The 14320-nt window shown below is 35.6% G+C and overlaps 1 protein-coding gene across 1 annotated transcript in view; it reads left to right on the forward strand.

The window, feature by feature from the left end:
- LOC123309593 (leucine-rich repeat-containing protein 24-like) overlaps positions 1-10189 on the forward strand; it is a 28873-nt gene extending 18684 nt beyond the window's left edge. Inside the window, exon 2 of the mRNA XM_044892782.1 lies at positions 7998-10189. Within this exon, the coding sequence (XP_044748717.1) occupies positions 8044-10077 (2034 nt within the window). The 5' untranslated portion in view covers positions 7998-8043 and the 3' untranslated portion in view covers positions 10078-10189. The remainder of the gene's footprint in view (positions 1-7997) is intronic.
- Positions 10190-14320: the final 4131 nt, after the last annotated feature.

Genomic DNA, 14320 nt, shown 5'->3' on the forward strand with positions numbered 1-14320 from the left:
GCCATTTATGTCTTCTTTTTTCATTAAACTAATAATGCCATCCTCATTCCTCTACCTCCTTTTGTTTTTGAGTTATAGGTCAAAATTTCAATTTGGGCGATTTCAACTTTATAATCATTATCTCCGTTTCTGCTTGTGCTTGTGTGAAAACATTATACAGACACTTTTTGATAGCAAACCAGTGGCATACTTTGATTTTCTCCTACAGGTTTATTTGCTGGGGTGTAACAAGAAATTGTTCTGTTTTTTCTTATGGAAACAGTAGTTAAAAATGGATAAGAAAGAATCGCCATTTTTTTACTGTTTCGAAAATATATCATACATCGCACTCAGTTTTTCCAAGTTATTTTTAACTACTGTTTTTATAAGAAAAAACACATCTTCATGTTATAGATCAGCAAATATACTTGTTGGAAAAAATCATAGTACGCAACTAGATTGCTTTCAAAAAGTAATTATAATATTTTCATTTCAACATCCTAGCTTAAACAGAAACGAAGGTAACGACCAAAGTTGAAATTTTAGTTTTGACTAAACATAGAGGAAAATTCCTCTATGTCGTTGGGTGGAAACAGTTGTAGTTCAGGTATCACCAATTTTGCCCACGCTGTACACATAGTGTCTTCGTACAAAACATAATTAGTCACACATTTGATGTTGAGAAAATCACGGATTCAAGACAGAGTCGTTACCGAAGTGAAAATGGGATATAGCTTAGAACATAGAATATCAGGAAGGAGCTTTTTCGAATAAATGTGACGGGAATTGTGCGACGGAAACGGCCATATTGGTCTTCCAAGTTCTGATTTGAAAAGTGGCAGACTTGGAAGTCAAATGATTCTGTTTTAACTTAATTTTGGTAATTTGGATTCTCGAAATCTGCTGGAAATAAGGATTTTGGATATTTTAGAGTGAATAATTCATAGGTAGGTGATTTTTTAAGCTGAATATCAGGTATTTATTATGAGTTTCTGAATTTCATGACATAACAAGGTTATCCCATGAAAATAACACTCCATGGGCGTAGGTGATGTTAAGTCATAGACCTTAATACCATTGAGTATATATCAGTGTTAGGCGGGGAATTTCCGCTTTGATTATCAGTTTGAACGAGCGTGAAAACGCTTCTGACTTAAGGTCAGTGCTTTCCTAGTTTTTTTTGATTAATCAGAATCAACTGACTATTGAAGTTAGTTTTTTGGAAACTTCATTGTCCTACGCCACTGTTGAAACGGAAATATATGTCGGCCATATTTCTCCTCTATTCCGGTCAAATTGAAATGAGCAATATGCTCCTTCCTGTTATTCTATATTCTAAGGGATATAGGCAGAAAACTGTCAGTTTTTGAGATGCACGTAGTGCGTCCACTGATAAAAATCCGTGCATTACATTGAAATTTATAAAGATATATCTATTTTCTTTTATATCAACAAAGACAGAATTTCAAATATTAATTTGTGAGATAGGTACGCATACCGATAGTTGAACTTCAAAAAATTCCCAAGAAGATGGGACCAGTTAAAAATTCCTCAAGACCGAGCGTTTGCCCAGAACTCGATGATTCATTGATGAGTACCAGAAAATTTCATATCGATTAAGAGATGAAATTGAAAAGAATCATTATTAGTGGTTATGAAACCTCTCCAGCATACAAGGTGTCCACAAACAGTATGTCGACATAACCAATATCCAATCGACTTATCTTCGTTTGTTCAAATGTAGTGAATTTTTGTAATTGAAATTACTGTACAATTTATGGGGAGTCCGGAAGAGTTGAACCCCTTTTCACTCTGAAGCCAGTTAAGTTGTATCTGTATTTTTTTGCGTGAAGATATCATGCCCAAATAGAGTAAAGTGATGGTGAGATGAAGATTTTGAGTATAGCAATTCTTTTTTTAGGAACAGAAAATAGGCTTATGTCTCCCTAACCCATGGAGAGTTCAACAGGGTGCGAGAGAGACTTGACCATAAATTTGTTTATCAGGAAAAACATTGAAAGACAACAATTTCAAATGACCAACGATTGTCTATGTCAAGGTTCTTATTATCAGATGTATCAGTGTATGAAATACATATTTTGTTATTCAGAGTCACTCTCACTCATTTCCGAGATGTTTTTTACTTTTTTGAGCCTCTGTATATATATTTGTAACAAACAAAAAATATTCAATTTCTTACTTCCTAACATCAAAATCTGTTCTGATGGCGGCCAAAATGGAGCCGCCACTAGTTGTGCCTTGTTACGAGTATGTCGCAAACTATTTACGATACCGGTAGCGCAAAATTGAAATATTTGAGGTGGTTCAAGCCTCCTACCTGAGCAAGTCTCTCGGGCTGCCCCCTACTTCATTCTAGACTTATTTCTGTGGTACGGTAATATGGGAATACTTTAATCGAATTTGTTTGACAAAATCAGATATCTTAATCAAAATCCTGAAATATGTTTTGCACATTAGGGATTTCCAGGAATATTACGAGTGACATTTATGCAATTCTCCTGTTTCGACTGTTTCATGAAGGAGCGATAGGATCACCAAAAAAAGCACACATAATAAGTCCGGGAATTGGATGGTTCACCGATGGGATGAGAAACCTAATATGTCCATATGAACACAATATCCATTTTATCTGTTACGAAAATTAATACCGCCGAATTAATCCCGGATCACAAGGCCGGACATTTTCATCAAAAATTCAATACGATTCGCATTACCTTCCCGAGGTGATTTCATTTTGTAGGATTGCAAAATTGATTACTGTCGAAATCGAAATTCGGGAATCAATAAGGGAGTTGTTCGAATTGAAATAACGAAGTGGATTTTATGACTTCGTAACTTCCAAAAAGTTCAGAACATTATGTGAGTCGTGCAGCAAACGACGATGTAATTGAAACTTCCGTAACTTTAAACTTTATCCGTCTTTCTTTGATTGAACTTGATCTCTTGAAGGAGATTGTGAAGAATTGATCATATTCTATTTTTTTGAAGCTAAGGAATGTTCAAAATAGCGTTAAGCTGATGGTATTCGATAATATTTATGGTTACATTTTCTATGAATGTTTTATTCTTCATGTATGAACAATAGAAAGAATGATCGAATTAGTGGAATATTCATTAGTGATCGTTCAACTTATACAGGGTGAGTTTTGACTCGTACACATGTTATAATAGCAGATTCTTAGGGTCGAAAGAAATACTTTTTTCTCATACCGTTTTTTCCGAATCGGCTCGGTTTGAAAGATACAGACTGTTAAAAATCCATAAAAAACGGTTTTTTCGAATGAAATGAATTTCGGATTTTTGGGATATAGTTTTGCATTTATTTGCTGAATTGTTTTCGAACACAAGTTACCACCCACGTCGTCCAGTTTTCTCAGTATGAATAGTACGTACCATAAAAATACCAAAAATTTTAAGAACCCAACTCTTGTTTAATTTTCAGTAAAATAAAAATATTCGCTATATTTTCTTTTATAATGCACCGTTTTCCAATGATTTGATGTTCAAAAATTAAAAAGTATCTTTATCTGTGAAATTTTAAAAATTGGGTATTTTGGCTCAATACACCTCTGTTAAAAGATCCACATAAATGTAGTATTATAGATTTAGATTTTTATTCTGAAGAAAATTTTGTTTCCCCAGAGGTGGCATAGCTCATTATGAAAACATTAAATGACTATATCTTTTTATCAGGACTTAATCGAAGAAAATTATATGAAAAAAGTGTTTCTTTAGACCTCAAGGATCTACTGTTAAAATATTTGTATGAGTCAAAGACTCACCTTGTATACTTTCAAGAGTTGGGTTCTTCGAATTTCGATTTCGATATTTTTATGGTATGTAATCGTCATAATGAAAAAACTGGATGATATTGGTGGATTTTAGCCTTCGAAGAAGATTCGTCACATCAATAAAATCCTAAATTTCAAAAATCATTTCATTCGATAAAATAATTTATGAGATAACAAATAAAATTATATTTTTTTCTGGATTTTCAATAGCCCTCATCTTTTCAACCGAGCAGATTTGGAAAAATCGAGTATTAGTTTTTTTTTCCTCGTGAATCTTCTATTAAAATATTTGTATAACTCACCACCCTGTATTGTATTTTTTTTTTCGATATTGTTCCATAAACAATTACTGCCTTTTCATCCCAATTAAGTCTCTTCTGAGTATATTTTACTTCGCGAATTCTGTCGTTATGTTTTCGTTCGCCCTTTTAAATGATCCAGAATATTTCATTTTTCTCATTCATTTTTCCGATAACGCTTTGTTTTCTACAGTTTCATTTTTTATCCTATCGTATAGTAAGAATATAGACGTTAGTATTTTCATTCCTACTGTGTGCACCATTTGCATTGTTTCTGTAGCATCTGATCCTGTCCCAGAAGTTTTGTAGAGTTCCTTCTGTTGGTTTGTCCATCTTTTCTTTGTATCTCGTTAAGATATTTTTATACATCCTGAAACACGAGAAGTCTTGATCAATTGTGTTTGAAATTATTGTTTTCAAATTGTTCCGCTAGTAAAAGATTGAAGAATAATTTGGGAGCTGCATTCTCTTTGAAGTTTTCAAGGTCAGAAGTGCTTCTGCGTATTGCACAATTTTTTACAAGCAGTTACTGGAATACTGGAAACAATATTCATTAATAACGTGAAGGAATGTAATGAAAATGAATGTGTCGTGTGAGTTTGAAACCTTCATTAAAACTACATTTATTCAGGTTATTTGAAAAATTATTTGATAGGCAATATTGTTTCAAGTAGCTGCTTCTGACAAAAAGTGTCATAACTACTCAGAAATAATGCATAAACATTAACAAACATAAAATTTGTTATTATAATTCCTTTCGTCTCAAATATTTGGAGAGAGAACTCATGAAAAGTTTCAAGAAGAATCACACCTTCCAAACTACCCGGCAATCAATATCGAGCAATATAGATGAAAAAGAGGAGAAATTTGAAAAGGGTAATGGCAAGCCCAATTGATCAAGGCCCTTTGTGTTTCAGGATGTCTGAAGGCTATGATATGGAGAAAAAAAATGTGTTTCAGATATTGGGATAGAAAACCCATAAAAAGGTTCCAGATATTTGATTCTCATATATGTATTATTTGTATTTAAAAGAATGTGGATGTTACGCTGATTTGAAAATATCGGTATAAAACCGATGCGATGTTTCAGCAGATTATGTAATAAAAAATACTAATATTGGATCATACATGAGTCAGATTTATTATTCTTCAAATTTGGGCTGCATGAAATCCAATCCACGATCGTTTCCTCGCCGACTTTGCACCTGACGTAAATAGCAAATTGTGAAATATTTCATATCCGGTTATCCTGAAGTTTGGATTAACTCCAAATTCATTTTTCACGATTATTTCCTTATATTTCAATTTCCTTCCGCTTCAGGTCTACTAAACTTCACCTCCAGGATTGAACGTTACCTCCGAGCCATCTGATTTATGAAAATTCAATCAAATCAACTTCAAATGCAGCCGTCTCTCTGATGCTTACCGCGTCAAACTCAGATAATTCATTGCTTGTCACATCTCCAAGTTTTAATGCAACATTCGACTGGATATTTGTTCTTTGATAGGCTATTATTCGCGAGGAAGACATCGCAATATTCCAGAATGCGGATAGCTTCCTGCAAACTTAGATTACCTGGATTAGATAAGGCGGGGTGAAATTGTGCTAGTTCCGCCAGGGGTTTCTGTCACTGTAATCCCACGTAATCGACGGAATCTCATGGCACAAAGGTGAGATACCTGCCGAAGTGGGTTGATTCATATGGATATCACAATAGGTTGGTAGTTAGGAGTTTGTGTGTTAAGAGAATGAATCCAGATCGATATAAATATATATAATCTAATTTATTGCATCTATCTGGAGGGGATTGAATTGACACCATTTCATATTGGGTGGCGCTCTGGGTAAATGTATGAATATTGAATAAAGTTCCATAAATTCAAACGTTCTCCAACGTAGAAAAATGCTATGTTGCTCTGATGAGGTCAAATGAGACCGAAACCATGGTCAGCATCTGCTTTTCTTCGATGGAGCGTACTCCATTTGGGGCCTTAACGATGGCAAATTGGCTAGTTGAATTCAGATCGTAACACTTGTTGATATTGATATCGTCGGGTGGTATGCATCTGAATTTATTCTTATTATTGTATTCATTGCCTCCCTGTTATTAGGCGTGATCATTATTTTATTATTACTCTTATAGTACTGTAGCTGAAGCGTCGTTTAAATTTTTCCCTTCATTTCACTCCCTGTAGTAGGCACTCTCAGAAAAATCTCTTTATTAATCCCGTTTGCAACAGCCAAGAACTCTCCATAGAGTTTACTCGTATCTTTAGGTGCGTGATGGTTTACTAATAAATGAAGATGCTGCCGTTATAACGAAACACGTGAAGTAGTTAAGTTGCTCCACCTAGTAGTTGGGGAGCCGACGATGCTAAATCAGGATTTACACGAGTGTCGTAGAGACCTAGTGGATTTTGTCGAAGAAGTCATCAAAAATGTAAAAAAAATGTAAAAAAGTGTACATAATCGAGATTGTCAGATTTAGATACTGTATATGCCCTACGTGTCCCTGATAATAAATTAATGTTAATCTGGCAGTTTACGTGGTGGGACTGGCCGTACGGAAGAGTTGAAAATGACAAAAAAAAATTTTTTTTCGGTCGTGTCAGATTTTTAGAGAATATGTTAATTTGACTCAAAGCTACTTTTCAAGAGACTGACAATTCTGACGTGACGGAAGATCCTTTGAAAATGCAAAAAAAAATCGTTACTCGTACATACTGGAGCGTGTCAGATATTAATCTGACACTAATCAGGGGGGTATCATTAATCTGACAGTTTGAAGATGACAACAAGGCATTTTTTTTTTAAATATCTCCCTTCCTGTACCTCTAATCGTTTCTGTAGTCATAATGAAAGTTGTAGATAATGAAATTCTATATAACTTTTGTCTGAAGCATTTTTTCATACCCCCAACCATTTTAGAGCTAGGGGATCTTAAGGGCGAGGAACGAAAGGCCAAGGTCAATTTAGAAAGCCATATATCTCAAAAACGTTCAAACGTAAAAAAAATTACTTTGGACAAAATTTGTACAAATGTTATGCCCTACAACTTTTATAATGAATGCAAAAACAATGTGAAGCCTAATAGAGGAGATGATTAAAAAAAAAAAAGATTTTTGTACCTTTTATGGCTTACTCACACACATTTTCGTCACGCTTAAATTATCAGGTTAAGAACTTGTAATCAACCACATACATATATTTCGATCTGACACGCTCGAGTATGTAGGTACAATGATCTTTTTTTTTACTAGTCTGACAGGCTGTCCTAGACAATTCCCTCGATATACAGGTCTAATTTCTGGTAGAGGTACCCTATAGGGTCTAAGGTATCTCCCCTTATATCGATCTGACTCGAGTAAATCTAGAATTTCCCCCTTAGGCTCCCCATATATCTATAGGCAAAATCAAGTCATTCAGAAAGGTGAATGACTATAAAAAAAGTCTATCATTTTGCATTTGTCTCTCAGAAATGCTGTCAGTAAACCTGGTGATCTTAAATCTAAATCTCATTCAGGAGCATCTGCTATCAATTTTCGGGAAGTTGCATGTGGATAATTTACCAACCTCGTATCGTTGGATGAGGTTTATTCGAGTGTATAATAGCCATCATATATGCTCGTTGAATAATTTGCTATTATTTCCCCACGACTGCAATCCTACAATTAACGAATTCCAATTCAAAAAGTCAATTGGTGGTTTACATGAAATGCTCTTCAATTCGAAATCAGTTACCCTAACGAACTCACCCGATACGAAACCAATGCAGCGTGAGAATTCTCATCGATCGTCCCCTCACCCCATAAACCAAATACGTAAATTCGAATCGCTCCCGTCAGACCTAGTTTCTAGTTTACCTAAATCAACATAGATGTCACTAATTCAGCCTATTTGTTTCAGGTGAATGATCCACCGACTCCAGTCTCCGTAAACAAGCCATAAGGAAATGAAATGCAGAATGCTAAACCACCTCATCTTGACTGCGACGCTGCTGTTTATAATCAAATTGGGAGCCAGTTGCCCCACCCCATGTATATGCAAGTGGAAATACGGAAAGCAAACGGTCGAGTGCATAGATAAGGATCTCCTTATTATACCCGAAGGGATGGATACGGGGACCCAAGTGCTGGAATTTTCCGGCAACAACCTCCAGTTGCTGCAGTCTGAGAAATTCCACAGCATGGATTTGATTAATTTACAGAGAATTCATCTGGCACGTTGTCGCATAACGAGCATAAACGATCGCACATTCAAGGGCCTGACGAACCTCGTCGAATTAGATTTATCCGGTAACTTGCTGGAAGCGATTCCTTCCGAAAGCTTCCTCGATTGTCCTTCATTAATGAGACTGACTCTGAGCTCGAATCCTATCAAGATTGTACGCAGAGCGGCCTTCAGCCATCTATCTCTCTTGAACACGCTCGAGCTGTCTCGCTGCCTCCTCAACGACATTCAGGAAGGGGCGTTCCAAGGCCTATACAGCCTCGAATGGTTGCATTTGAACGAAAACAAACTTGCCACCCTCAAAGGCTTAAGATACTTCCCCAACACCCTCAAAGGAGTGCAATTCCAGGATAATCCGTGGAACTGCGACTGTCATCTCGTTGAGTTCCAAAAGTACGTGAAAGAAACTAACACACCGAATTCAATGGCACCAATTTGCACCAACCCTCAAAAGCTGATGAAACACAACTTGAAATTGATTCCACCCGAAGAACTTGCGTGTCTTCCAGAAATATCCCCGACAACGTTCTATTTGGAGGTTAGCGAAGGCCGCAATATATCTTTGATATGCCATGCCAAGGCGTCACCGGAAGCGAAGGTGTCTTGGTGGTTCAAAGGTCAGTTGATACAAAACGACACAATGGTAGCACCAGGTATTCATCTGATCTACTTTGTGGAGGATGGATCCGAAGATAAACGAAGCGAGTTGTTTATATTCAACACGAACGAAGAGGATAATGGAACTTTCATTTGCGTTGCTGAAAATCCCGCAGGACTGGGCCAGGCAAATTTCACAATACGCGTTGTTCTTAGGAAAGTTGACGGGGAGATTCCATTGGAACCACAACTGGATATTATTCTGATTTTGATTTCCACTGGGGTAGTGACAGGGGTACTTCTGCTGTGTATTCTGTGCATTTCCATTGTGAGGTGTCATAGGAATAGGTTGTTGAAGAAGAGGATTGATTCGAAAGTGACTCTGAGTAACTCGACTAAAGATAGTCTGCTGCAGGAGAGTATAGATGAGTATCCTGAGAGTTTGAGAGGAAGTTCGAAGCTGACTTCACATTACGAGGAAGAAACGGAGCTTTATACCTCTCAGAAGGGTAATATTACGCATTCTATCTCCCCAACATCTACATCCAACCAAGCCAGAAGTCCCTTATCTTTGAATCGCTACAATATGGAACAAAACCCAGATCTGATCAACGGAACGGACGGGGTATCAGAAACAGGCCGGCAAGCATGCGCTTCTAAGAGCCGTATGTCAAATTACGCGACAGATTTCAGGAGGAACGACTTCGGCCTCAGCTCGCTGAACCCGATCAATCTCGTCGGCGGGCCTTCGGCTGAGCAATTAAATGTAAATTGCTATAAAACCCTGCCCTATAAGAGGGAGAAGCCGGGCCTGGTATGCAGGTATTCTTTGGAGGCCGAATTCATAGCTCAGCCCACTCATTTGGAACCCTTCGCGAATCTACGGTACACCGCAGACGGTTACCCCGTTCGGACCATACCGTATTTCCAGCCTTCCACGATCGAGACGTGCTGCGCGTCTATTAGGTGGCCACCCTGTTTGCCCGCCAATTTTGCGGAAGTCCAAGGTAACGCTTTAATGAAGTGCGTGGGTGCTCAAACCGAAGAACTTAAACGCGATCCCGAAGAAACGGTCGATAACAGAACGGACCAGAGTGAACGTGAGCCCGAGGTGTTCGAGGACGTCGAAAATAAGGATCTGTCAGATGTTAAATGTTAGTTTTTCTCATATGAGGCAGCTTTGAGTCGAAGTGCGTGTTCGATTTTCTCTCTGCGAAAACTGGAACGTAAAAACTAAAGACTATTTGTAATCCGATGATATTGAAGTAAAGTATTATCGAAGTATTAAATTAGTTCTGTGAGTATGGTTCGTAGAAATTTATATTGTTCTCTTTAGAGTTATGTGCCTTAATTAGAGCGAAGTTAATCAAGTATGAATGCAATACTTATGTTGTTGTCTGGGTCTCGATGTAGAATAATTTTAAATAAACTCGGAAAATATGTAGATATGAAATTTTTTATTATATGTATATAACGAGATAATTTTTCGACACTATAAAAAGAGTACAAGTACCATCAAGGCCAAATAACTCGTGACATTGTAACTATTAGTGAATATTCTTCACATATAATACGAGTTTTGCTCAATATCATGTATAAACCTGCAAATTTTTGTATAATTCGAAAATATTGTTAACCATTTCCGTGGGTTCATCATTTGGCTGAGTAGAATAAAAGTTGACATAGAATTCATATTAAATGAGAAGGATAACAAACTCTATTATGATGTTTTACATTTCAAGAAAAATGAGTAGAGGAAAGTGTCCATACTGTCCTAATTTCGGAGAGCGCTCTTATTTCGCTACTACAGTTCCCAACTTCCCCATTCAATACTCTTAAACATTGCTGTCATCACTGCTATCCTAGGTACTTTTCAATTCCCACGTACACTGCAAAAAAAAATTAATTGACACAACTGTATCTACAAATAAACATAGCTTTAAAGATGCGCAAGCTATCCCATACTTCCAATACCAATGCTCTACACGATTTTCAGATCTGGAAATTGTCCCTTCCAGTCAAATACAGCTATTTTGGTTTGTGATTTGTCATCTGACCTTGTTATATTACAGTTCACATAAGAAGACATAATAAACTCCAAGTGAAAAAAGATAAACTTGAATTTTGCACAAGAAAGAGAAGAATTAGAAAAATAATAAACCCAATATCCAATTAACAATATTTGTTTTGTTTCATTGAATGTTTTCTTGTAAATTTATTGTGATACATATACAGGGTGGGCAAAATTCGTTGTCTACTTAGGGGATCTCCAGAACTATAGCAGCTAGAAGAAAACAGATGACACATTTTCAAGCTTTTTTTTCATGACTAATCCAAATGTGAAAACAAAATCGGCCTATCATTTTTAGATTTCGAGTTATAAACGAAAATTGAGATTTTGATGATTCCGAAAAGTTCTCATAACTTTTTTGTCTATAAACTTACAGATCTGAAACTTGAACCCTCTTAGGCACTTCCATACGTAGAATCTACTGACGAAAGATTTTTTCTCAATTCAAAAATAACATATTCACTAAAAGTTTGCATTTAAAAAAATGAAAGTTCACCTAATGATTCGAAATGAACAAATATTTTGAGCTCGTCAGTGGATTCTACGTGAAAAAGTGTCTGTAGAAGGTTCAAGTTTCAGGTTTGTAACTTCAAAGACAAACAAGTTATAAGAACCTTACGAAATTGTCAAACTCAAAAACGAAGTATCGTAGGAGGCTGCGGTTTTCACCATTGTTTGTTTCTCCGAAAAAGAGCTCGGAAATGTGTCATCCGTTTTCTTTTAGCTGCTATAGTTCTCTCAGTAGACAACGAATTTTGCCCACCCTGTACTACGAAATCGAAATGATAAAGAACACAATATTAAAATCGAAAACAAGAAATGTTACATTCTCTTGATTTGAGATATTTCATTTTTGTAACCTCTATGCTCGCCTCTATGTCTGTTCCATAAGAGTGAGTGACAATTTTTACAGGAACCATATTTTAATTTTCATACCACAAGAACAAATTGATGGATTCAGAAATATGGACACTTTACTCTACATGTAAGTGCAATTCGTTTTTAATTTCTTTTATTAAAATAGTTGCCCCTCGTGAAGTTAACATTATATAGTTCTAATTTCGCTTCTCTTTTATCACTAGCAATTCTCATTTGGAAAAGCACATTCAGAAATATTGTTTAACACCTTTGAAAAAATTCGTCTACAGCTATATGAATTTCTAACACACTTTGATTCCTAACTGGGAAATTAATTGGGGTTCATTAATATTTTTGTGTTTGATTGGAAACTGTAAGAAAACTGCCTAGACTTCCTAGAAGTTTTCTTTCCTAGGGGAGATTCTGCAAGAACTATCCGAATCTCGATCTGAATAGGTTATTTTGTTTGTAGAAATTTGATTCTGTCTTTCATTAGGAACCCATAGTTCCAGAATATTCTGCAAGTGAGCGGTAAATAATTATCATTATCGAAAAGTATCTTTGAAAGACGCGTGTAAATTGAACATTCAGGAAAAATGTATAAAAATTTTCACTAAAATGTTAATTTCTCCCTACAATGCAGGTGTTCACTCATCAGAAATAATTATTCTCTTAGAAAAGTTGTTGAAAAGTTTCGATGTGTCTATATGCTGGCTGAATGGTATTTTGTTCAAAAAAAGGTTGTTATGCCTTTCCCATTCACGAAACTCACATGGCAAATGAATTTTTTATTTTTGTGATTATCCTTATCAATAAAACGGGTTCGAATTCGGACAAAATTAATGTTTTTTGCATAAAGAAAAGGTGGAAAATCCAATTTCTATGAACGTATTGTTATATTCCAGAGTTGTCAATCAAAAAAGTTGTGATGTTTTGAAATAGTGTTTTTGCGACCGTCTGTTAACTGAAAATTATCTTCGCACTAATAAAATTTCCCCAATTCATCATACAACGAAGTCAAGAACAGATTTTCAAAAAACTGGGTTCAATAGCTGCAACGTGTGGGAATCACTGAACATCAGTTTATAACTACGTAACTTTGACGAGCGGCGTACAGAAACATCGAAATTATCCAGCTCCAATTGTTTCATGAAACAATTCGTACAAACAGAATAATTCAATTGATTATGTCCCACCCAATTTTCGCGTAGGTACTTTGGAACTTGCATTGATATTCAACGAAATATTGTAAATATGAAACATAAATTTGAATTTTCGATATTCTGGAATGTGATACCAGAATACATATTCTCATTTTTACCTGTATTATATTCAGAAATGAAATGCTGATATACTCTTGTAAAAAGTACGTAACCTTCATTTGTAAAAATTTGTATGAATCTCATTCCACATGTAGTGTGAATAATTGTGTATAGCTGAATAAATTTCATTGGAAAATATACATTTTTTATTTAACCATGACAACTGATTGATATTTCCTGCAACCATAAGATGATTGAAAGCTGAAATAAGATTCGAATATTTTAAATGGACCGTATAGTCTGAGGTTACCAGACTGATTGAATGATTTCTGTCCAAGAAATGCAACAAGTAGATACTTCAATAGTTACTTGAAGTATCAATTTATTATACTTCGTATGATAACAGAGTATCTACTATAACTGAGGCTCTGTAGTTTGGGTCTTGTAATTCCATTGATGTCTTCGTAGTTTTTATTTTTCAGACTGTTTACCTATGTAGTTTCAATTTTCATCTCTGACAGTTGCTACAGAAACAAGGATTTCGAAGTTTCAATCCGTTCAGTAGATGAGGCTGGATTAAGTGTTTTTTATATACTTTTGTCAGTCAAAGTGAAGAAGGTTTTTTAATTTTTTTGTCCGGAATATTTCCATGATGCTGGATTAATTTTATTATATTAGATTTGTAATATTTTATTACACTTCAAATGGATGTGATCAATATACCTATTATGTAGATACAAAATATCCGTTGTTCGTATATTCATTTTCGTTGCTTCCCAACTGTTCGATATTTCCTACACCTATAATTGATTGAGTGGAATAAAGCAGACACAACCAATCAAATAAACCAATATTCAGGAATATAATCCCCATAAATAGAACTATGTGTCCAAGCACGCTCTGATAACTATACATTCACAATTTCGTTTTCTATATGCAACCACAACGCTGATGGAATGACCACTGTGCCAACTTAATTAAACTAGAAATGAATCACTTGCCGTCTATTTAATTGCAAGCCATAATTGCACCTAATTATATTCCCTTCGATATAATACGAATTTTCATTAATTGGTGCTCATGGATTTGCATTCCTCTTCAGTTTCAATATACTGCAAAATCGCAGAGATTTCTGCTACGATAATTTTAAAATGGGTTTCACTTTGTTTCATGGTTTCGATCCGATAAATAACATTCTTGTAGAATCCAGG

The sequence above is a fragment of the Coccinella septempunctata genome, chromosome 3 (assembly GCF_907165205.1).
Source record: "Coccinella septempunctata chromosome 3, icCocSept1.1, whole genome shotgun sequence".
In the NCBI taxonomy this organism is placed as follows: Eukaryota; Metazoa; Arthropoda; class Insecta; order Coleoptera; family Coccinellidae; genus Coccinella; species Coccinella septempunctata.